Source organism: Eupeodes corollae, chromosome 2, assembly GCF_945859685.1.
Source record: "Eupeodes corollae chromosome 2, idEupCoro1.1, whole genome shotgun sequence".
Lineage (NCBI taxonomy): Eukaryota > Metazoa > Arthropoda > Insecta > Diptera > Syrphidae > Eupeodes > Eupeodes corollae.
The window spans coordinates 126,825,794-126,850,963 of NC_079148.1; the positions used below are offsets into that span (position 1 = coordinate 126,825,794).

Below are 25,170 nucleotides of genomic sequence, written 5' to 3' on the forward strand. Positions count from 1 at the left end.
TATCTTCAAATTTTGAAAGTCCAACCGATTAAAGCAAACAAATTTATATCGAAATTAAGACAATCTTCTTCATTTTTGTTGATGCTTGTTCTTAAATTCTTCTTAATTTCTTCCCAAATACCTTGATGGTGATAAAAAGTCTTAAGTTGTCACTTTAAATTTTTATGTTTATGACTGTTCTGAAAATATTTAACAGAAAAAGATACACAATCTACTGATTGCCGCATGAACTTAATATTTGGCCGGAAATGGTTTTTCTTCAAAGGAGCAATGACCAGATTTTCAGATTAAAAAATAGACATACAAAAATTGAAAGTTAAATCCCATCATTGTTTTATTACATTTCAATTTTGTTCCCGCAATAAATTAAATAAAAATCCAAATACAATTCAATTTAAATCAAAGCCACCACAAACATTACAAACATTATAAACATATATGTATATTTTTTGTTCAATTTAATTTCCACTTTCAATCAATTCACAAAACGACATTTAATCAAATAAATAAATTAAACAAGAACTAAAAATAAAATAAATAAATTACCAATAGGTACCTATATCACGTCCAATATATGCCCGATCAAACCACAAAACGAGAAGCACACTCCATCAGACACTATATAAATGTATCTATATATGAATGTATCTATGCATACCTCCAATTACATTTCTATAACTTTATACGATACTTGACAAGCTATATGTATGTAAGCTACATCTAAATGATTGCTCATTTCCTTTTATTGAATTAATTAACCAAACAAGAGTCAACTACACAATTCACTTCGCAGTCGTTATAACCTCACTTTTCTACAACAGCATATTATAGTATATGGCCTGGTCAAGCTATTAAACAAAGACAACTCTCCATTTATGCATACTTACAACAACAACAAATTAAAAAATATTTTATATTAGTTTTTTTGTTCTCTTTTTTTTTTGTCTATATAGACAAACGACATTATGTTCAATAGGTCACCCAAAGGCGCAATTGTGTATCTTATGGATATTGTATCTTATTGAACATTGCTTGTTAAACGTTTTAAGATCATGTTTCATTTTTTTTTGTATCTTTTTTTTAATCAAGTAAAGTTGCTGAGAAAAGATATTTTGTTCATAGAATGTTTATGTATATCTTAACTGTCTGCAAGTGAATCTGATGACATGGACATGACAGACAAAATGTCAGCTGTTATGCATATCATATTGTCCATCTTTTGATCGATATTGTATCTTGATGCGAATAATTCTGAAAATATTACCAAACGTCGTCATCGTCCCTCTGGATGTTCATTGTTCAAGTCAACGTATCCTTGGTATGCTAAAAAGCAAAGCCAGTAACAGCAACAACTAAAAAAAAGCACACCTAAGTGATTTTACATCATGCATCACTCAAAGTACTCTCGTCTCGAATATGGGTAGAGCTATGTGTATCTTTTGATGAAAAGTGATATCAGATACAAAAAGCTTTATTATTTTTTGTTTCTTTTCTTCCTTGGCGTTTTTTTTTTAATTTGATATTGTATCTTCAGGTGATCAAATTACAGGAATGCCAAGAACGCACTCACTCTGTGTGTGATGAGGATGACGATGGGAGAGAGACGCCCTGCCTGATGACAATCATAAACTTTTTTTTTATACAGACATTCCCAGAATAATCTTTGGAATGCTTCCTGTCTGTCACCATTAAAACCACTATAGACACACCACCAAGACACAATATGTAATTAGTCGCCGTATCCAAGAATTACTGAGTACCTTTATCTACCTTCCTTTATACCACCATCTTTAAAGTATCTATCTCTGGGTAGGGTATGGGTACCTTGTTGTTGGATTGGGGTTAAGTATGTTGAGGTTGGATGGGGCGACTGACGACCGACGACGACGAGTACTTGTATATCTACGCATATAGAGTTCACATTCCATTGTCATGTTGTACCTTTATATTGAACAAAAGATACAAAGATACTTTACAACTTTATTTGTCCATTTCACTAATGAACATTTATATGGTTATAAGGAATGTATGTGAGTATTTGTATCTACAATATGGTTAAAAAGTTATAAAACCTCGCCTTATACTCTCTCTTTAATCTGATTCTGTCCAGAAAAAGCCATGGAATTTCGCTATTATTTCAAGCTACAAGAGTGTGTAAAGTATCTTTGTATCTTTCATAGGCCATTTGACACGAAATCCGGAGGACGTGGTATCTTTGAAATTGTATGGAACTTTATTGTATGATTTTATTACCTTCTCGACGAGTGACGACGACGAGGAAGACGATCTTTTGACATTTAAACTCCTTGTTTTTTTCTTCTCCTGATATGCCTCTCCCTGCGTATGGAGGGAATTCCTTTTGACATTCTCAACACGATGTTGAGTTTTTTGTTGTGTTGTTGTTTTCTTACTTCCAAGGAAAGGAAGTTCGACCGCAAGTGCTCTAGATTCATTGAGAAAAAGAAACAACATATAAAAACCGGACATCCGGTGTGTGTGTGCTGCAACAAGCGCACAGAAATGGCAGCTTAGAAGCATACCAACGACAACGAAGCCGACAACGATGATGATGAAGACAGTGCGGTGACTTTATACAAAGGGTATTTTGTAGTCATAGTCAAGTCGATGAGTTTTGAAAAGAAAAAAAAAACCGAACGTGTGATGAAGAGAGAATTTTCGCTACTGCTTCAGCATAATAAAGGATTAAAATGTATCTAAGCAGTGAGGTGTTGTTGTGTGATGATGGAAGGAAGAGACTTTATTATAAGTAACTTAAAGGTAGGAATATGAATGTATAATGTGTCCTCGTCCTCAAAGACTCAAATGCTGCATGCGTCGTCGTCTTTGTTGGTCGGTCAGTCGAACCTATTTAAGGGAAGAAGATTCTTTTTTTCGTAAAGCCTTACGACGACAACGACGAAGACGCGACGCGACGCGACCCAAGCCATCGTCATCATCATCATGCTCAACATCATCCAGCTACCGGTGTTGATGATCCGTGTGGCGTCTAATAATCACGTATTGCGTCTGTTAGTTATTTAATTCAAAGGAAAAGATACTTTTCTGTTTCTTTTGTCTAAAGGGATTGTTTTTTTTTTGTTTGTTTCAATTTTAATTTTTTTTCTTGTTCCGTTCGTGTTATGAGTTTTTTTTTTTTGTTGTGTCTCTTAAGAAGTTCTTCTAAGAAATTGGGCTTTTAAATGGTAATTTTCGAAATGGATGTAGTTTTTATTTTTTTAGTGTTTCATTGAATCAGATGCTTTAAGGGTTATGGTAAGATTGTTAAGAGGATTGAAAAGGCTTAAATAGGTTCAGAGAAGTGATTGTAATTAAGCTGAGGTCATCAGATTTTTTTCACAAGTTAAGTACTCTTTTCTCTCGGTTTCTGCTGAGAATAAAACAAATAGCTTTAACTTACAGCGAATAGTATCTGTTCACTACATTTTTAAGGATAAAAGCAAATCAAATGTAAGATCCGGCTCTAAAACTTTGAGATCTAGCAAGAAAAAACATATTCAATCAAATCAGTCATATTGTTGTCATTCTATAAAATATCGCCAAAATGCCGCATTGCATTTGGGTTTTTAACGCGATGCAAGGAGTTTTTCTCCCCCCCTAATCTGGCTGTTATCTACACGACTTATATCCAAAGCTTGAGTATAACTCCCATATCTGGGCTGGTGGTTGTGCAACTTACTTAAGCCTCTTGGACAGTATTGAACGTAGAGCATTCAGATTGATTTTTGACATTACCATCGTAAGATCATTTACGTCGCTGGAACATCGTCGAAATGTTTGTTGTGTCACGCTCTCTTACCGTTATTTTAAAGGTTTATGCTCTAGAGAAATAGCCAGTTGCATTCCTCCTCTTAAACAGTTCAACCTTAATACACGCGCTTCTAGGAATGCTTATCAATATACCCTCGAGTCCAACTTCGGTCGTACTGTCAAATACAGAGATCCGTTCGTTAGCCGTACTACGCGAATGTGGAATGCTTTCCAATATACATGAATTGAAAACCAATGTCTCCCTTTCCTAGTGTCTACATAGAAATGGTAGTAATATCCCTGCGCTTATTATATAAAAAAAATGTAAGTTCGAGATTTTTCTTAGAAGGCTCTCGTGGCTGTAGGCAAACTCGAAAGTGGTTTCGATGAAGATTGTATATAGTTAGTAATTGCAGCGTCTTAGAAGTCAGAAAAGTTTATAACTTAGTACATATGAGTATTATACATAAGTTTTCAAAAAACAATACGTGTACACTCTGGCGTATACGCACTTTTTTAATTTGCTGAATTTTCAGTAATTTTATCTTTATTTTTCATTTTGAACTAGTATATTCAGCACCACCAACAAGCAAATATTAATTGACAACTTAGACGTTAAACTTAAATAAATGATTGACTTTTTTTGTAACTCTTTAACTGACATAGTTGTCAGTCAATGTTTATCCATCTTGATCGTTTAAACTATGTTGAAATATTCTATCTTCCAAATCATTTTAACTTTGACCTTGAAGTTTCACATTCCACACAAATCTACATGTAGTGCACGCAAATTGAAAAAAGTCTTCAACATATCTGCACACATAAAACGTATAAACAATAATTCCTTTTTCCAATATAAACACACCACCAACATATCGAAATATTCGATAATAATTTCATTCATAATTATTTTGTTTATTGGACATTAATTTACGCATTTTCTATAAATATATCGTAAACTTGTTATAAAATTGAAAATTAATTCACAGATTTTCCATTATAACTGAAAACAAAGCAATAATAATTATTGATAATGATCAAATTATTTGTATATTATTATTGCCTTAAAAGCTCTTGAAATAATTTTATAAAAGCTGAAATCATCATCGTTGATATAATAATAATAACAATAATTTGTAGATTAATTTTTATGTTTTTGTTGTTGTTGATGTGTTTTCAGTTGATAGTTTATGTGTCAAGCCTTCGTATGTTATCTTTGTAGGCCTATAACCTATATTTCATTCATAAATTGTATTAAAAATATTTACAATAAATATACATTTGGAATTAATTAGCATTTTTGCTTTGAACTTCCATATTTGATGATTGTTTTATATTGTTTTTGAATGTCAATTATGTAAATTTGATAAAAGGAATAATATTTAATGGATAGTTTCCAAGAACTGCTATAGTTTTTGACGTCAATGTTTTGGGTTTGGTTTTGTGAGTTAGAAGTAAACTATTTAAACTTGCCTTACGGCCAATTTCTTGACAATTTTTTACAATAACTTTATCTTCTGATAAATTAAAAGTTAACAAGAAAAAAATTGTTATTTTCATTTGAAGGATCTCGTTATTTCCAAGAATTTTGTTTTATTATCAGTTCTTTTTACAGTTCGCTAAATCTGCTCAACGTTTTCACAAGTCTCTTCTTAAATGGCATTAATCGAACGAATCTGACTTATTTGCCTTCAGGGATAAATCATATGGATTAAAATTAAGTTACTTTTGATAAAGCGCTCCAAAGGTTTTTTTTTTATAAAGCAGTTTTATAAAAGTTAATGCTTTTTTCAATATGAATTAACCAAAACATGTTTGAGTCATAGAAAGACTTTCAACGCTTCTATTGCATACCTTCATACGTCAAAAATTATTTTTAAAACAAAAAATGCATTAGTTAAACATTTATTGCCAGTTCTTATGATGTCATTTTTTTCAATTTTATTAAAAGTAGAAACGTCACTTTTTGTTTGTCAGAAATAAAAAAAAAACATATTGTTTACTTCCACCAAAATCTTGTTTTTTTATTTTTAAATTCTATACAAAGAAAAATACAAATTATTTTGTTTATTTTATTTTGGCAAAGAAAACCTGCCCCAAGAACCTATGAATCAACAAAAAAACTCTTCAACTACGAGTATGTTGTCAATGAAATACCATTTAAGTGACGAATTTATTTATAGTATGTTTCTCTCATAGTCTAGGGGATAAATTATGTATGTATACATAATTTCAATTTTGTGGATTCTAATGTTTAAAAAACAATACACGTTGTTCGAAAACAGACAGAAATAAATAAATACTTTAAGGCTAAGTATAGGCCTTTATCGAATTTAACAATATTGTCAAGTCTGGTAATGTTCTGACAATGGCTTTTAATGAGCGTGCAGAAGACAAATTTTCAAGAACTATCAGATGTCTTAAGGAAGCAATTTCAAATGTCATTTGACAATGGTGGAAAATGACGTTTTTAGCCAGATTGTCACACAAAATTGCAAGTTTTTACCATTTGAAGCCTTTTGGGTAATTGTTAGTACTGACAAATTTGTCAATATACATAGTAAAAGATCTTACAACCTCCTGTTCTTAACCTAAATTACTATTACCTTCGATTGCTTCAAAAACGTTGTACAAGAAATATATCAAGGACACTCTTTGTCGCATTTAAATTCATATCAAAGCTCTTGTTATCTTCATTGTAAGTCGTCAATTTAAGTCCCATAATAATGAACTTAGTCCTGAACAATACAAATTTGGTAACTTAGTCTAGATTTTCCTTTTTTAAAAAAACACACAAAATCCAACTCCACGTCTCGAACTCTATGACAACCGATGACGTATGCCGTCCTTGAAACTATTGATGTTAATTAAATCTATAAAAAGGGACGCATCATTCGTCGTTGTCGTGTCGGCGCGGGGCAGTGTTGTTGCCTATAAATACACTGCCAAGAATCTTGTGGTTGTCGTCTGCAAAGCTAAAAATCTCTCAGCTTTTTAACTGATCTACCAAAAAAATATTGACGTCTTTAACGTGTCATCACGGTGTGGCGGTGGTGGCGGCTGCGGAACGGCAGTGTGATGCCAGAAACTATACTGCGGATACCACGAGCATCATAAAACAATAACAATGAACATGTTGAAGATGATGAAGACTTCCGATAGTGATTCGATGCCAAATGTTCCACCGTCACAAATATGTGATGCACCTTCTTTTTCGTCTTCGTCAGAGTCAGCGTCAGCATCGTCGTCGTCCGCTGTTGCTCGTCTTCATTTTGTACGTATATCAAAACAAATGCCACAGGTGTGACGGATCAAAATCAGATGCCAGCAGATGCTGCTGCTGTTGCCTACCTACTCATATATATACAACATCGCTTATACATTAATCCATCTAAAAGATACATCTATACACAATTTGATGTTAATGTTGTCTCCATTCATATAGGCAATGGTTTTTATTATTTTTTTTGTTAGTATCTTTCGTTGTTGTTGTTTTGTTTAACGACCGAAAGGTCATAAAATACTTAGATTATCCAACCCACTGTCTATCTCAAGAGGTAAGGTTAACTACTAACCGACTTAACGACGATCGTTAGATTCAACAGCCATTAACGAAAGATATTTCTGACGAAAACAAAAAGAAAACAAAACAACAACAACCTCATAGACGACTACGAAAATGTTGGTCAATAAAGCGAAGGTGTTGAACTTTTGTGTACTATTTAATTACGGTCTTCAAATATTGATCCAGCGTGCTAAAGAGGGAAAGGTGAAGAAATACCAAACAAAAAAAAACTTTAACTAGTGCTAGGGTGTAATTGCTTCACACCCGTTTTCACACAATCCCCCCATCTCAAGACCTCCAAACTCCATCCATATCTACATAATTCGAATGTTAAAAAAAAAAACGGAACAAGTATTGTACAAGTCTGCTGCTCCCACATGTGTGTCCCGTATTTTCATAGTGGGCCCATCCATCTATCCATCGGCATCGTTGGTCGGTCGGTTTCGGTATCGATATATAAGAGTCAGAGTATCTCTGTAAAGGCTGTGTGTTGTAGTCGTCGTCGTTTGCTTATGGCTTGCGATGCAAAGTCAGAGACTTTTGAAGGCACCTCTACCTATCTACAGATAGAGATACTACAGACAATCTTCCCGCGCATTTTCTTCGAATAATGGCGGTGAAGGCGGTTAAGGTGGTGGTGATGGTGGTACTGGTGCTAGCTTGCTGGCTGACTGGCTGGTTAGTTAATGCTCGGAGAGCGATAGTGTTTTGCGCGCCGTAAAATATGTGTCGGCTTTAGAGGAGGCTATTTGGTATTTTCTTATATTATTATGGTAATATCGTATCGTGCGTTCGCGTACAAACACTTTTTTTTTGTTCTCTAGTCAATTGGAATTTCGAATTAGGCATGCCACGCGTATTTTCATTCATCCGCACCGGATTTGGATGAAGTTCTTTTTCTTCTTTTATATTTCATACAGAATAAGAAAAAAAAGATATTTTTGTTTTTGTTGTTGTTTTTGTATCGCTTAACTCAACCGTTGGTGTTATTTTTTTGAAAGGAACGTGTTGTTGTTTTCATTTTTTCTTATTTTTTTGATTTTGATGGTTTTTAAGTCGATGGACGAAATCTTTTCTTTTTGGGAAGTTATTTGCTTTGGATTTTTTTTTCAAGAATGTAGTATTATTGTTTTTTTTTATTCTCATATTTTGAAACAAGCTAAACAAAATACTACGTATTTACTATATTGATTTTTGATAGTGGACTTGGTGTGATCGGAAGTTCAAGTTAAATAATAGATAGATTTGATTTTATTTTGACTGAAAATTACTGTCAGATTGCAGGAAAGACCTTTTTTTGTTGTTTTGTTTGTTCAACTCTGCTTTTAGAGTTACGGGTAATTTTATTTAAATACAAAATTTTATTTTGATATTTTTAATGGAGCAGCGAAGAAGTGGGTTAGTTTTTGGGGATTATTTATGTTAAAAAGTTCGATGGCAAGACGGTTGTTATGTTTCCTTCAGTGTTTTGAATAAGAAAAATCAGCTGATAATTGAAGTATATTTATGAAAATTAGTTTCAAAACAATTTATTGATGTTTTTAAAACGTCAGAGAATGATTTAACTATTAGATACTTAGCATTTTAACACTTTCATTAATAAATTACAATCTCTTTTTGAAATTTATTGACTGATAAGAAAGTAGCACCATAATGAAAATTTGTTTTGTTAAAGTTTTTTAAGAGCTGTCAAAATAATGTTAGCAGTTTAATAACATGAAACTTAGCACCTGTTAACAAATAATAGCTTTTGTTTTGAAGGTTTTACCCGTCCACCTTTAAAGTTAATATTAATCACATTAACATTTTGACTTTTTTCTAAAGTTTAGAGTTGTCGACTTTTTTCCAAAGTTGAGAAGTATAAGTGACTTCGTGTTGGGAAATTTATGAATTGAATATTGTTATTCTTCAAGTTAAGCATTATGTCCAGTAAATTTCTCTATCAAATTAGACTTGTTTTACAGAGCAAATATGTAACTAGAATGTTTTTTTTTTTCAATTGCCTAACGTTCAGACTATTTTTTCAATATAAAAGGCATCTCCTAAATATTGGTCGTTTTCCGAATACCCTGTCGAGTATATCCTTAAGAATAAAATGAAGGCACACAATTCGCATGAGTATGACAGTTTATACTACGACTAATCTATTGGGCTTCTTGGTCAGAGCCTCAATATTAGCTTAAAGTAGTTGACGTTAATTAATATCTACGATTTTATTAGTAATTGAGGATCCTAGATTTAAAAAAGCATTGGAATAATAATATTCAAGGTGAATTGTTTGCTTGTTTGTTTGTTTGAACGCACTAAACTCAGGAACTACTTTACGGATTTTAGCAATAGGCTATTGAACATCGCGTCAAGACTAATAAGGATTTTTCACTTCGTGCTCTAATTGACTGTTAAAGTTTGGCTATGAAAATGTATAACAGAAATAGTTCCCATTCTAAAATAAAAAGTCAACGACAGAATATGTCTATCTTTAAAATCAGTATAATCATCATCAGTATAATCTTTTTTATGCTAACTATATTTTTTCTGAAACAAAGCATGAAACTTCGGACAAAAAATAATCTCATTATTAAAGGGAAATTACATTTTAGACAAATGCAAACATTACATCTTATTGGATATTAAAATTTAAATATTTCAGGAGAGTAAGCGGTGTAATTTTGTTTATATTCAATGTTAGTTTCAATCTACAGTAATTTTACTGACAATTATACACATAATCTTTCTTTACAGAAATGGCAGTTCTCAGTGAATCAATACGAATTAATGATTTCTTGTGACTTATTAAATTTTCTAATTTCCCTAAAACTCATTTTTATTCTTTTTTACATTTAACTCATTATGAATTCTTTGAAAATGATAGTGACTGAAAATACATAGCTTTCCGTGAAAACGAGAAACCTTGACCTGCTATAGAAAAAAATCTGAAAATTCCTTACCCTGAATCATCATCAGCATCATCCCATCTCGTTCTTATTCTTCATCTTCTTCATTATTATTATCATCTCGTTCGCAACCTCATTCTCATTTCATATGTTTAAATTTACATTCCCACTTAAAACTACATATGGGTGAATTTAAACCAAACTCCTTGTTGCATCATATGTCACTTAATAGAGCATCGTATGTCTATACAATATAACCCACCCACAAAAAGCAACACAAAAAAAATCATCACCATAACATCTTACAAATAGCCCATCAGTCTCAAAACGAAGCACACTAACAAATTTTAGTCTTTCTATCTTTCAGACTTATGGCAATTAAAAATTCTATGAAATTGATTAACTTAATTAAGTTCGGTTCAATTGATAGATAGAACTTTGATGTATAGAGATACATGAAACAAAATGTATCTACACTACTGTGACACCCCTTTGAGTTTTCGTATACTGATGTAGTAAATTCATCTTCAAAAATGAAGATCTTTTTGTAACTGAAAATTTCTAACAAACAAAAAATAAAGAAATCAAAAATCCTTACCCCAATTTGATATAATATCTTCGTCGGCATATGTTGCTCCCGCAACAACTCATTCTGACTCCTTTGATGTTGTTTCTGCAACATTTCCATCATCTGCCTTGGTTGTCTAATATCCAATTGTTCAGCACTGTCCGTCGATTTCTGCTTCAAATAATTACTATTCCCTTCGAACACTTGCTGCTGCTGTTGTTGGTGCTGCTGCTGAAGCTGGTGTGTTGCAATCGGTGAGGTTTGTGGTATTTCGTAGACTTCAAGTGGCAATCTTGTTCCAATCACAAGATCACTCATTTGACAGAAAACCATTAATGATAATGTTACTGTCAGCATTTTTGTATATTTATTTATTTATAAAGCTTTTCTTAAATACGAGTTTGCTTCTAGTAGTTCTAAAGCTGATTTGTATAATGTAGTTCTTCGAGCACAGTGCTCAGATCTCAGTTAGTGCACTTTATATGTCTATATACAAATACACAACTTGTAGTCCTTGAAAAACGCGCGAGCCGAGCCAGCAATAATTAGATATTGTATGCGATATCAAATGCGAAAAACGAAAAAGAAAACACACTGCTGAACAAGCGAAATACACGATCAATCAATAAATTTTACACGATCGTGATCGTGAGTTTGACGTACGTTACGTTTAAAAAATAGAAAAAGAAACAAAACAACAACAAAAAAGTCACTCAAAGATCATAAAATCGAGATCGTTGTTCGAATCGACTCTGACTATGACTATGACTATGGCAATTCACGATACCAATCAATTGCTCTTGCATTTTCATTCATTAAATAAAATACAATTCGAGCATTAAACAAAAATCACTGTCTTTCCTTTTTTTTCTTTTGTTGTAAATTATTGTTTTTGTTGTTGTAAGTTGTTGCTTTTGATGATGGTTATTGTTGTAATGTTGGTGGTTGTTGGTGGTGCCCCCAAAAGTGGTGCTCTTTCTCTTTCAATAGTTCACGTTGAGCTGCTGCTGCTTCAAAACTATATACACTACTGTGCCTGAGCTTAGCTTCTCGAAAATATCGCCGACTTCAGTTCAGTTCTGATTGAAGCCCAATAATAAGCGTCTTATTCACGACTTTTCATATAGTTAAAGATAATATACCTTTTTACTCAACTTTTGTTGTTGTTGCTGATAATCTCAGTGACTATGAGATACATGGAATGTTTCGTAGTAATTTATAGATTTATTTATTTCTGTATTATTATTTGAAGAGAATAAAACACCACATAACTTCGTTTCACATTTCACATAGAAGAATGTAGATAGGTGCGCGGTAAGGAAAGCAGCATAATCAATTCAAAAAAACGACAAACAAAAAAGTTAGACACAAAAATAACGACTTTTTTCCGACAACCAACACGACAGGGAACGTCTAAACACTGTACGTATCTTTTTTCCTTCAATCTATCTATTGGCAATGGATTGGTGTTGATATTGATTTACCACGATAAAACATATTTCTTAGAATTAAAAATTTTGCATATTACAATCAAAAATACCACATGTACTTCAAAGATACTCTCGTACTCTCTTGTGTGCCGTGTAAAAGTATCTTTTAGTTGTTGTTTCTTGTTATTATGCTATATTTTCACCACTATACTTTGATGAATGAGAAAATATTCGCGTGTATCTATCTATATCTGTATCTATACGTACATTTATACGAATCGAATTTTTTTGTATGAATGAATATAAAACTCGTGAATGAATGAATTTTATATTGAATGAATATAATGATGATGATGATGACAACGACCGACCGGGGTGCGGCGGCGATTCACGTTAAGACTTTGTGATAATACTCGTTTGTATAACTTAAAATTTTCGTGGAATGTATCTGTATCTTTTTGTATATTAAAAAAAAAAAACCTTTTACAACATAAATTCGAGATGAAATCAAAATCTTTTAAATATTAACGATTATTTTTTTTGTAAGAAGATACAAGTTTAAGTTTTATGTTCTTGTCTTGTAGATAGATATGTTTTTTTTTTTATTTTAATTTTTATAAATTTCAAAATGCGCGCGTCCAAAGAGAAACAACTTCACTTTCCGAACTGATCAAATAAACTAAAAACAACGTAAGTAAAAAAATACAACATCATCGGGAAGCGAAAAACTTGAATGAAAACCAATACATTGGTGCAAGGAATTCGATTTGCTATCGATGTGTTAGTCGCATGGTGTGTAGATACATACATGTGCATATTTGTTGTGTAAAAGATACTTTAAAACTCATACCAAGACAAGATGTTGGGATTTTTAGTAGCAGCTATCGAGCGGAGTGAGCAAAAGCAGTTGGAGTTGGAGTTAAAGTGGTACGGCCGACGACGAAGAATACGAACCTGATGTTATGAATGAAGATTTTTGTTGTTGTTTGTGAAGTTGGATGATGATGGTGGTACTTTGCTGGTGCTGCTGATGATGATGGTATAGTCTTCCTTTCATAACGAAGCCGTGAACAGTGATGCAGTTGGTATACCTCAAGAGGTATTAAAAAGGAGGAAATTTGAATTATGAAGAGTGAGTTGGGAGTGAAGAGGGAACACTTTACTCTTATGAATTTTTTAAGGTAGGCTTTTGCTTTTTAAATCATCTTCTACACGGACAACTCTGGTCAAAAATTTGTGGAGAGTCTATTCATAATTCTACAATATTTGGTTCTTCGTATGCGATTATGACGAAGTTGAAGATGATGATGCTGTGATAGCGAGATGCTGGCGAGATGATGATGCTGGCTACGCGAGAGCAATGAGAGATAGAGTTTTTGTTTGTTTCTTCTCAGAATCTACCTGCGCGCACAACATGAATATAGGTACCATATAATTAGTATTACACTCACACTATAATCGTTAAGATAGATTTAAGTAAAGGTGTATCTATGTGTATTTATTTTTAAGTGTGTGTTTGTGTATTGGGGGATTAAAGGCAAGCTTAAGATTTGTATAAAATTTAATTGAGGCTACTCTTAGGTTAACTCTTTAGACTTTAGGATACTAAATTAAATACACTGAAAGTAATATATGGCTTAAAATGTTCTTTGACAGAAAAAAAAATAAGTTTCTTATATGAATCTTTTTTATAATACTAGATATTCTTCGGAGATTTGTCTCAAGAAAAGTGATTTTATGTTTATAACTTATTGATAATATTTGCAATTTTCATTTGAAATAAAAAAAATATTGGTTTTCTAGAACTATAAACCAACATTTAAGCTAAAGAGAGAAAAATGTCCTATTTCTACTTGACTTGAGTATCTTTCAATTTTTTTTTCAATTCAAAAAACTTATGATGTATCAGAACTTAAAAACAATTTTTACTTTTTTCAGTTCATTTGAAAAAATGACATTTATCGATCATTTAAAAATTAACTTCCACAGACTCTTTAAATGTTGTTTTTTAAGGTTCAACTAATAGTTACATTATAATTAAATATGTGGTTTTAAAAAGTTGTGACAAAATAAATTAGTATCTATGTTCGCAAGATAGTATCAAAATAATATTTAAAATGTATCTCTGTTTTTTAATTTCTTTTGAAATGCATGTACTCAATAAAAAGTTCTGATTCTTAGTTAACACTTCAAAATTCTTACCTTGAATTTTTCAATTCTTGTCAATGGACCAATAAAAATCTGAATTTTGTATCAAAGAACCTCTTTTCATGTTTTAGAAAAGATACTGAAAATTCATTAGGTTTTGTTTACTTTTACTTTTGTAAGAAAAAGGTGAACCTCAATTTTATAAAGCTTTGAGACGGCAGAAATTGCTCTTGACCCATAAGAGTTTCTGTTTTTAAGCTTTCTTTTACATTCAATTTAATTTTTACCACAAAAGTAAATTTGTAAATATTTTAAACTTACTCAAATACTTTTCCTTATCTTTTCCAAGCCCGATTTGTTTTATACGTATTTGTATATTTTGCTAAATTGCAGTGTTCGAAAATGTCTTTTAAATCTTTAAAGCCACATTACTGGAATTTACCGTCACTTGTGATGAAAAGTTACTGACATCAGAAGTAGAAATGAAGTTTCACTTAAAAAAGTAACGTGTTTTTATAAATTAAACAAATTTTTCAAAAAATAACAAATTTGAACGCTCTAAAGTAGGTAGTGTACTGACATTTGAAAATCTTGTTCTTAAACAACCAAAGTTCTTAGTGAAACAATAAAGCCACCAAACATTCCTCATTTTTGAAGTATTGTGCTCCCAAAAATAGCACCAGAATAAATAACTCCAGATTTATTTGTGTCCAAAAAAAGCAGATTTTTTTTCTTTTTTTCAGAAAATAAAGAAAAGAAGAAATACTACGCCTCTAACTTAATGTTATGGCCAATAGTTTAGCTTTATAATGAAAATAATGGTCCGTCATTATCTTTTAAAAATGATTTTGGTAAGTAGTCGCCGTGAATGGTTAAAAAACTTCCCATCTGGTCTGTCGATCTGGCTTGCCTATAAGTTTGTAGGTTTTCGTGTTGCGTTAAGTTGTCAGTTGAATTATTATTAAAAATTTTTAAATCACCAACAATATTTTTCATATAAATAAATAGTTAAAGTTGTAATTCTAGTTTTCGTAACGAGATTTTTTGACGAACACAAATGTTTGCCAATTTTAGTAGCATTTCTTAATTTTTTACAAATTTGGATGAATTAAATTAATTTGAGATATATCAAGAACTGAACATCAATTTTTCCAAATTTGCGTACTATTTTTTTTATAAGAACACACACTGTTATATTTATAAAAAAAAACTACTGAATATCGAATACAATAGTTCCTGTGAAATAAAAAGAGTTTAAAGTTTATTTTTTTAAAAGCTATTTAAGCCGGAAGTAAATTTTTACCTAGTTTTAGTATTTTTTCTTTTTTTCAGGTTTTTATTTTTTGTAAAAAAAAGCCAATATATCAAAGTTTTGAAAAGATACTTGAGTCGAAAATAATTTTTTAAAAACTTTTGTCAAATTTTCTTTTAAGTTTTTTTTTTTGTAAAAAAACTATCAATTAGATTTTTCTCAAAATTTAAACGACTGTTGAAAACAATAGTTCTTATAAGATAAAATGAGTTTGAAGCCATAATCTCAAATTATTGAAAAGATATTTGTGTGGAAAATCAATTTTTACCAACTTTTTAATTATTTTTTGTTTAGGTTTTTATTTTTTGTAAAAAAACTGTCAATTCGATTTTTCTCAAAATTTTACTGAATGTTAACCACAATATTTTTTAAAGCAAATATCTCAAAGTTTTGAAAAGATTTTTGAGTCGAAAATCAATTTTAACGAACTGTTATTAATTTTTTTGTTTAGCTTTTTATTTTTTGTAAGAAAACTGTCAATTCGATATTTCTCAAAATTTTTCAGAATGTTGAAAACAATATTGCTAATTAGTGAAAATTAGTTGGAAGCCATAATCTCAAATTTTTGAAAGATATTTGAGTCGAAAATCAATTTTTACCAACTTTTTTTCTCAAAATTTTACCAGATGTTAAAAACGTTGTTTTTCGTTGCAGGAAATTGTCTTGGAGATGAAATCATTTTTTATTCGTAAAATTTTAGAGGTGAAACATTTTTTTTTAGTTTTTTTGATTTATAAAAAAACGTTAATTGGACTTTTTTTGAAAAAATATACTTGTTTGGTATCATGTTACAATACATAATATAAAATTTTATTCAAGTCTCTAGCGTTTTTGGTTCGTGAGATATTTATGGCTAACCAAAATGTTCCCCTTTTTTAAAACTGCTGTAGTAAAAAAACCACCCACACAATTTTCTTGAGACCCCGTTCTGCATTATTATCTTCAGGTTTTTGAGTACGAACGTATTTACACACGCACGCAACGATATCTTTCTAAAAATCTTTTATTTCGACTCTAGGGACCTTGAAACGTCGAGAAATGTCAAATTTTCAATTCGACAAGTCGGACCCATTACAATAACTTCCTATGGGAAGTTAATAAATTCTAGCTGAGAGGCCCAATTTTCTGCAACTTTTTGCAGAAATTTGCTCCATGTGTTAGAAATATTGAGCCCCCATATATAGTCTTTCAAGGCATCATTTGTCTCGAGCTTATCTGCGTACACAAACGACTTCACATAATCCAACAGAGCTGTTTTCAATCGCAATACTTCAGAAGTCATTGCATATGTTCCATTTACTAACTCTGCTGGGAAATTATATCGACCGAATATAGGACGTAGAGTGCGATGTGTCGCGCGAACTGAACCATTATTTTGTACGATTTGCAAACGTCCATCAGAAGTTAGTCTATTTATTTGAATAAGGCAAACCAAACTGAGCATAAATCAAGTGACAGCTGTCAAAAAGACCAATTCCAAAAAAGTATTTCGAATTGAAAACCAAACTTAAAAAAAAAACAGAAATTAAATTATGCTCCATTAAAACTATTTCTTGAGTATCCGCTGTCATGTTGTCTCTTAACCCTTTAAAAACGTTTAAGATGGAAATCGTAGAACCCTTTTTATAAAAGATATTCCTGTGTTTGTTTTGAATCCACTTAAAATAATAATTAAAAAACAAAAAAACAACTAAATTACAATAGAAGATTATTCAATATTATTTATTTTAACTGATTTAACCGTTTGTTATAATCATTAAAAACCAACCCACGAAAAAACTATCAAATTAAATACAAAAAAACTTTTCACCGAACGGCTATACATTGCCATACACCTATTGATTGCCATTTAACTTGCATTAAAGTTTTAAATTTATTTAATTTAAACAATAATTTTTCGATTAAAATTAAAATATAAATTAAATATCAATTCATATTTTTATTTTAATCAAAAAATTAACAAATCAATACAAATGTATTATAATTTCTTTCCGTTGACTTTTATTGCAGTCCTTAATATTTATTTATCAGTAAAATAAAAAAAATAATGAAAAAACAAAACTTTATCTATTATTAAATCTAGAGTATAATTTAATTTAATTTTTTAATGCAAATTTAATAACTCTGCTTCCAACTCACTTGACTTAACATTTTATTTTAAACAAGCTTCCTGTCAAATATAAAAAAAGTAGAAAGTGAAAATAAGATTAACCAACCTCAACTTCCAGTTAACCTAAAATAATAAAAACCATCGATATTTGCAATATTCATTTCATTCCAAAGAATTTCAAATATTTTGACTTTGAAGATGCCACGCTAGACCATCAAACACATTGACCTGTTCCTCTTACTCATCTTTGAAGCATCTTCAAATTCCAATGAATAACTACACATGTACCTCTTCATCTTCTCTGATGTACACACCGGATGTTCTTCTGACCCGGAAGTTATAAACTTACATAATACCCAACCGCTCTTCTACATTGAGTTGTTTTTCTTTTGGTAACTAACAACACCACCAACTACCATCATTAAAACAAGAAAAACACACATTGGTCTCCTCAAGATTGATCATTAAAAAAACCAAACCTCAACTCTCATGAAAATAATGTACCAAAAAACCTCTTCGACCACCGCACTACAAAAATACCTACAAAAATAAATATAAGCGCACGCAATATAATAATTTCATATGAATATCAACAAAAAAATTAATAATAAACAGATAAGCCGTTATTACATTGTAAATAATACATTTTCCGGTCGAATGTGTTGATGTGTGAAGTGATACATTGTTGTAATACAAAATCAATGAAATTCGAATTCTCTCGGAAATTATCGACAATCGTATCGAAATTCTATCAACGCCAAACAAAAACAAAAAAAAAAACCAATGTGGGTTTGCATGATTGATTGTTATTTAGTTTTAATTTAAATTAAGTTTTTTTTTTTAACTTTTGCTTCTTTTCATTTCTTAAATATTTATACAAATTGGAAATTTAATCTAGTTATAAATTTAAGGTGTGCTTCCTTCGTTTTTATTATTTTAGTTTTTTTTTTTTACTTATTTTTGAATTTGGTTTATGACTTTTTAGGTGTGTCTCTGTATTGACCTTATGGATCGAAATATTCTGTTTAATAATTTGGTCCATAAATAAAACCTCTATTTTTTATTTGTTCTTAAACAAGCCGAACCTTTGCTTCTGGGCTGGTTATGCAAAAAAAAAAACAGAATCTTTTCTAATTCTAAGAAATATTGACTTTGGCAAGAATAAAAAACTGATCCAATAATTAATGATTGATACAAATTTCATCACTACTCGCCAGTTTCAAAAATATTATAACTTGTATTCGTTGTTTTTTTGTTTTATTAAAAACGATAACTTAAAAAACTGCCATAGAAATGAAATAAAAATTAAAATAAAAACATATAATTGCAGCTCTCGCGCATATAAAACTCGTATTAAAAATTCAAATCAGATTCCATAAATTTGCTATAAATTTTTTATAGTCAAAGAAAAAAAAAGGAATAAGTTTATGGTTTTTAAATTATTGAATTTTGTTATACATAATTTAGTTTCACAGTTTTTGTTTTTTTTTCCTTTTTTAAATATTTTATTATCTTTTTTTGTTAATTTTAGGAAAAATGTATGCTGTTATTGGTCGCCGACATGGAAAAATTGTATCTGGTGATTTAACACAAGGAAGTGGAAATTTCTCGGTTATGGCGTATCTTCCGGTTATTGAATCGTTTAATTTTGCCCAGGAAATTCGAAAACAAACATCTGGTTTGGCAGCACCGCAATTGATGTTTAGCCATTGGGAGGTGAGTGTTTAAGAAATTTTTGTTATATATAATGTTATAATAATTTAAATTGAGTGTACGAGAACTAATGATGTTTTGAATATTTAGAAATGATGTGTTGAATTTATTGTAGAGCTGGTAATGTAATGAGAAAAGCGTTACGACCAATCAGTTTGTTAGTTTTATTACTTTTAATTTTTGAGCTTTTGATAAAATTCCTTACTAACTTACTTACTTAAGGTGCCGCTACAGTCCTGTGTGAACTAGGGCCTCACCCAACAAACTTCTCCATCTAGCTAGGTCCCTAGCTAGATGTCTCCAGTTTCGCGCTCCAAGTTGGGTGAGGTCACCTTCCACTTGTGCGCGCCACCTGATTCTTGGTCTTCCTCTACTACGCTGTCCTGTAGGTGTGGATTCGAAGACTTTCCGGGCCGGAGCATTAGTTTCCATGCGCTCTACGTGACCCATCCATCTTAGTCGTTGGACTTTTACCTTCTGACTAAGTCTACGTCGCTGTACAGCTCGTCGTTCCATCTTATCCTCCACTCCCCTTCGATGCATACGGGGCCGTAGATCACACGAAGAATTTTTCTCTCGAACCGACCCAAGGTGCTTTCATCCGCTTTTGTCATAGTACATGCTTCTGCACCGTATAGTAGGACGGGGATGATAAAAGTCTTACATAACAACACTTTGGTCCCTCGAGAGAGAACTTTACTACTTAATTGCTTTCTCAGTCCAAACAAACAGTAGCTAGAAAGAGTTAATCTGCGTTTGATCTCAGCGCTGGTGTTGTTTTCTGGGTTTACAGGGGAGCCTAGGTAGACGAAGTCCTTGACTACATCAATGTCATCAGCATATGCTATTAATTGGACAAACTTTTGAAAGATAGTGCCTCTAGTGTTGACGTGTGGGCTCTGAACTATTCTTTCAAGTACGATGTTAAAAAAATCACATAACAGTGCATCGCCTTGTCTAAATCTTTTTTGACATCGAAAGGTCCTGTTAATTTGTTTCCAACCTTTAGCAGCGTGGTCCACCATGGTCATCCTGCACAAACGGACGAATTTGATGCCGTCATAAGCGGCCTTGAAATCGATGAAAAGATGGTGGGTGTCGATTTGGTGTTCTCGGGTTTTTCCAGGAACTGCAGTAATGTGAATATTTGATCAACTGTGGACTTTCATGGTCTAAAACCAGACTAATAAAGACCTATCAGGTTGTTGACAATGTGCTTTAGACGTTCACATATTACGGCTGAAGAGAAAATTATAGGTGATGACTGATTCCTCTATAGTTGGTGCAGTTTAGAGGTTCTCCTTTTTTCAGGACCGGGCAAACAATACTGAGGTTCCATTCATCGGGCATGCTTTCTTCCAACCATTTTTTACAGATAAGTTGGTACATGCACAAGTGCTCGGCATTCAAGCCATCCGCTTCAGCGGCCTTATTAGACTTCAGCTTAGATATGTCAATCTTTACAATCTTTACGTCTAAGTCAGGAGGACGGGATTGTTGGCTTTCGTGGTTTATGTTGAATGGATAATCCTGCCTGACAGCGGAATTCAGTTCGTCGTCGCCGTTATACAGTCTTCAGAAGTGGTCCTTCCATATCCTCAGCATTGACTGCGGTTCCACTGTGATGTTTTCACTTTCGTCTTTGCAGTCTTCAGTTCTGGGTTTATGTACCTGTGAATTTCGTTTCTCCTGTTCATAAAACTTTCGAACTTCATTCCTGCTTTCGAACTTCTCAACATCTTCGACCGCACGCTTCTCATGTCCTGTCTTTTTCTTTCTGAGAAGTCGGCGTTCCTCACGCCTCTTCTGCTCATAGAGCTCATGAGCAGCTCTCGTCCTTTTATGCAGCGCCGCTTTGCGTGCCTGTTGTTTGGATAAATTTGCATTCCGACATTCCTTATCAAATTAAGGGTTCCTTGTTGGTGGTAGTAGTAGTAGTACCCGTGGCGTGATGGTTAGTGCGTTGGACTGTCATGCAAAAGGTCTTGAGTTCGATTCCTGCCTATGCCATCTAAAGTCTTTTCACTGGTACTGCCTCTTGCGAGGAATTGACAAATCCTTCAAGAGTTAATCTTGTCATGAAAAAGTGCTTTCTCAAATTAGCCGTTCGGATTCGGACTAAAATTGTAGGTCCCTTCCATTCCTGACAACAGTACTCGCACACAGGAATGGTTGAGAGTTGTAAGTCACTAGGCCCTGGTTCACAACGGACTGTTGCGCCACCCAATTTATTTATTTATTTGTTGGTGGTTACTTGAAACCTAGCACATCAGAGGCGGCTACTCTGATTGCATCTTGGCAATGTTGCCACTGGTTTTCGATACATTGTGTTGGCGGCAGAGAATTTTGAGAGAGGTAACTTGTAACTCCTTGCTTATGTTTTTAAAAATTTTGAAAATGTGTTTTGATGAAAATGCAATATTTTCCAGATCTAAGTTTTAGATCGAAAAAGCATAGCTTCTAGATGAAACGAAAAATTGAGTATATTTTAAAATTTAGTTTGTTTTGTTTGTATTTCAGGTCGTAAACTGTTAAATTTCCAAATGACTAAAAATCCCTTTTTCTATGATTTTAAAGCACTTTTAAGTAAGTGGTCTCATTTTGGATGAAATTGAAATAGAAAAAAAGGTGATCCAATTGGCCACCGAGATCTTGTGATTTGACTATTTAATTTAGGCTATGAAGAAAATAAAGTATACATAAAGTGTTTTACAATAAGGGCGGCTAGGTGTTGAAATGGAATAAAACAAGCTTAAAGGGCACATGTATTCCATTAAGTCTGAAATATAATATGATTCCAATGACAACCTCGATTTCTTACGATGGGACGGAACCGAGTGGTCCAATTTCGAATGACTCTTTCGCTGAATTTTCGCGATGGCCTTTGTTATGTTCTATTTTCGGGCATCGCTCGATTGTGGTTTATTTGAATAGACCTGCGACTTTAAGAAAGAAAAACTCTAGTGTGGTAAAATCGTATGCGACCTTGGTGGCCAATTCACATAACCCCTGCGAGAGATAACCTTACTCTCAATTCGTTCAAGCAAAATGTGAATCGTGGCGTTTGCTCTGTGGCACGTAGCGCCCTTCTGCTGGAAACACATGTCGTCTTGGTCCATATGGTTCAATTTGGGCCATAAGCAATTAGTTATTATCGTTATCGCTCACTGATCCCGCTTTAACGGCCGGCGTTTTAAAAAAAAGTACGGTTCAATCACGCCGCCGGCCCAAAATTCACATCAAACGGTACATTTTTGAGGATGCATTATTACCTTTTTTTTTTTTTTTTTATAATAAACACACACTCAAGGGGATCTTACTACCCTTATTATGCAGATGCACAGTATGAGCACTAGGAAGAGGAGAGAGGGTTTAAAAGGAGATGTCGGTGCACATTGGTTTTGAATTCCTGAATATTGCAATGACTAGGAAAGACAGAGTGTGGTAAGGCATTCCACATTCGCGTAGTACGGCTAAAGAACGAATCTCTGTATTTGACAGTACGACCGAAGTTGGGCTCGAGGGTATACTGATGAGCATTCCTAGAAGCGCGAGTATTACGGTTGAACTGTTTAAGGGGAGGAATGCAGCTGGCTATTTCACTAGAGCATAAGCCGTTAAAATAACGGTAAAAAAGGGTCAGACAAGAGACCTTACGACGATGTTCAAGCGAAGTAAATGAACTTATGATGATATTATCACCTATCAATTTAAATGCTCTACGTTCAATACTATCCAAGAGGCTTAAGTAAGTTGCAGGAGCACCAGCCCAGAGATGGGAGTTATACTCAAGCTTTGGACGTATGTACGTCTTGTAGATAACAGCCAGATCAGAAGGGGTGAAATATTTCTTGCATCGCCTAAGAAAACCCAAACACCTTGCGGCATTTTTGGCGACATCGCGTATGTGATCATTCCATAAGAGGTGGTTGGTGACACACATACCGAGAATATCGAGGTGTTCAGTCTCATTGATGCAAGTGCCATCCATGGATAATGGCAATGGGGGTATGTCTCGCTTTAACGATACAAGACAGCATTGCGTTTTCGAAGCATTAAATTCCACGCGGTTTTTTAATCCCCATTGAACAATGCTGTTTAGATCGGAATTTAATGAGCTTATCATATTTTGTCGTTGCAGTTCCACATCCGAAGAAGAGGGATGTGAGTCTGAAAACGAATATGAAAAGCTAAGAGTACTATCGTCAGCGAAACAATGTATTGGATTAGATGTTGCAGACAGAAGATCATTAATAAAAATGAGAAAGAGTGTTGGAGATAAAACAGAGCCCTGGGGCACACCAGCATTTATTTTATGGTTTTCAGACTTGAATCCATCCAATACTACTTGTATTGAACGATCCGAAAGGTAATTACTAATCCAATGAAGCAGGGATTCATGAAAACCGAATGCACGCATTTTCGATAAGAGAGCCTGATGCCAAACCCTATCAAATGCTTTTGAAATATCAAGTGCAATAATCTTACTTTCTCCAAAACGATGTAAAGATTTGCTCCACTGTTCGGTGAGATGAACCATGAGATCACCAGTGGACCTATTGCTACGAAAGCCGTATTGCCGGTCATTAAGAAGCTTTCGATTTTCAAGGTATTTCTTGAGCTGATAATTAATCAGCGTTTCCATGACCTTGGAAAGAAGGGACGTAAGTGCAATCGGTCGGTAGTTAGAGGGTGAGGAAGATTCGCCTTTTTTGGGAATAGGCTGGACAAATGCCGTTTTCCATCCGCTCGGAACGAGACCAGAGGAGTAGGACAGATGAAAAAGCTTACGCAGTGGTTTTGCCAGCGTTGAAGAACACCTCTTCAGAACAATAGCGGGGATACCATCCGGACCAGCGGATTTATGTGTGTTTAGATCTCTTAGGACTCTTGCCACAGTACGAGTGCGAAAAAAGATTGGTCCCATAGAATCACTAACTCGCTCTAGTACAGGCGGAGTCATAACACTCACTGGCAGCGTAGAATTGGCGGCGAACTGCCTAGCAAAGAGATTAGCTTTCTCTAAAGAGCTAACAAAAGGAGTGTCATTGACAACGAGCGTAGGAACCGAAGAAGAGGAAGAATTCCTCATGTTTTTTACAAATGACCAAAAATTTTTACTGCCTTTGGGACATTGCAGTATTTTTTGCCGTAAATTTTGGTCATGTAAAAATTTGGTCCGTCGAATATGGGCGTTGCAGGCCTTCCTGGCTTGTTTGAACTTTTTCCGGCTTTCCTCAGTACGGTTGGCTTTATAGCAACGGAAACTAACCTCTTTGGCCCTAATAACCTCTTTACAGCTCGCATCAAACCAAGCGTTTACCTTGGGTCTGATACTTTTAACCCTGTTTGGTATAAAAGTTCTCATTCCCAGGAGAATTAAACTTGTGATCATATCAGCGCTGGCGTCAACGTCACTATCGAGGAAGCATAGTGACCAGTTAAAGATCCTGAAGTAATTATTGAGGCCGTCCCAGTTGGCTTTCTCGTATTGCCAAACGGTTCTCTTAGGAGCTCTTTCTTTAACTGAACAGTTTTGACACGAGAAATTTGCTGATATAACACAATGGTCAGATGTGCCTAGAGGAGATAGAACACTAACAGTGTACTTATCAGGGTCAGAGGTAAGAAAAAAGTCAAGAGTGTTTTCTGCTCGACCTTC

General features: G+C 33.3%; 2 protein-coding genes across 2 annotated transcripts in view; one reads left to right on the plus strand and one right to left on the minus strand.

Moving 5' to 3' along the window:
- The window catches only part of LOC129948298 (protein giant-lens), a 38,039-nt gene extending 25,137 nt beyond the window's left edge, over nucleotides 1-12,902 (minus strand). Inside the window, exon 1 of the mRNA XM_056059251.1 lies at nucleotides 10,826-12,902. Within this exon, the coding sequence (XP_055915226.1) occupies nucleotides 10,826-11,152 (327 nt within the window). The 5' untranslated portion in view covers nucleotides 11,153-12,902. The remainder of the gene's footprint in view (nucleotides 1-10,825) is intronic.
- LOC129948296 (elongation factor-like GTPase 1) overlaps nucleotides 1-25,170 on the plus strand; it is a 220,269-nt gene that overhangs the window by 184,264 nt on the left and 10,835 nt on the right. The window contains exon 10 of the mRNA XM_056059249.1: nucleotides 19,327-19,511. Coding sequence (XP_055915224.1) covers nucleotides 19,327-19,511 — 185 coding nt within the window. The remainder of the gene's footprint in view (nucleotides 1-19,326; nucleotides 19,512-25,170) is intronic.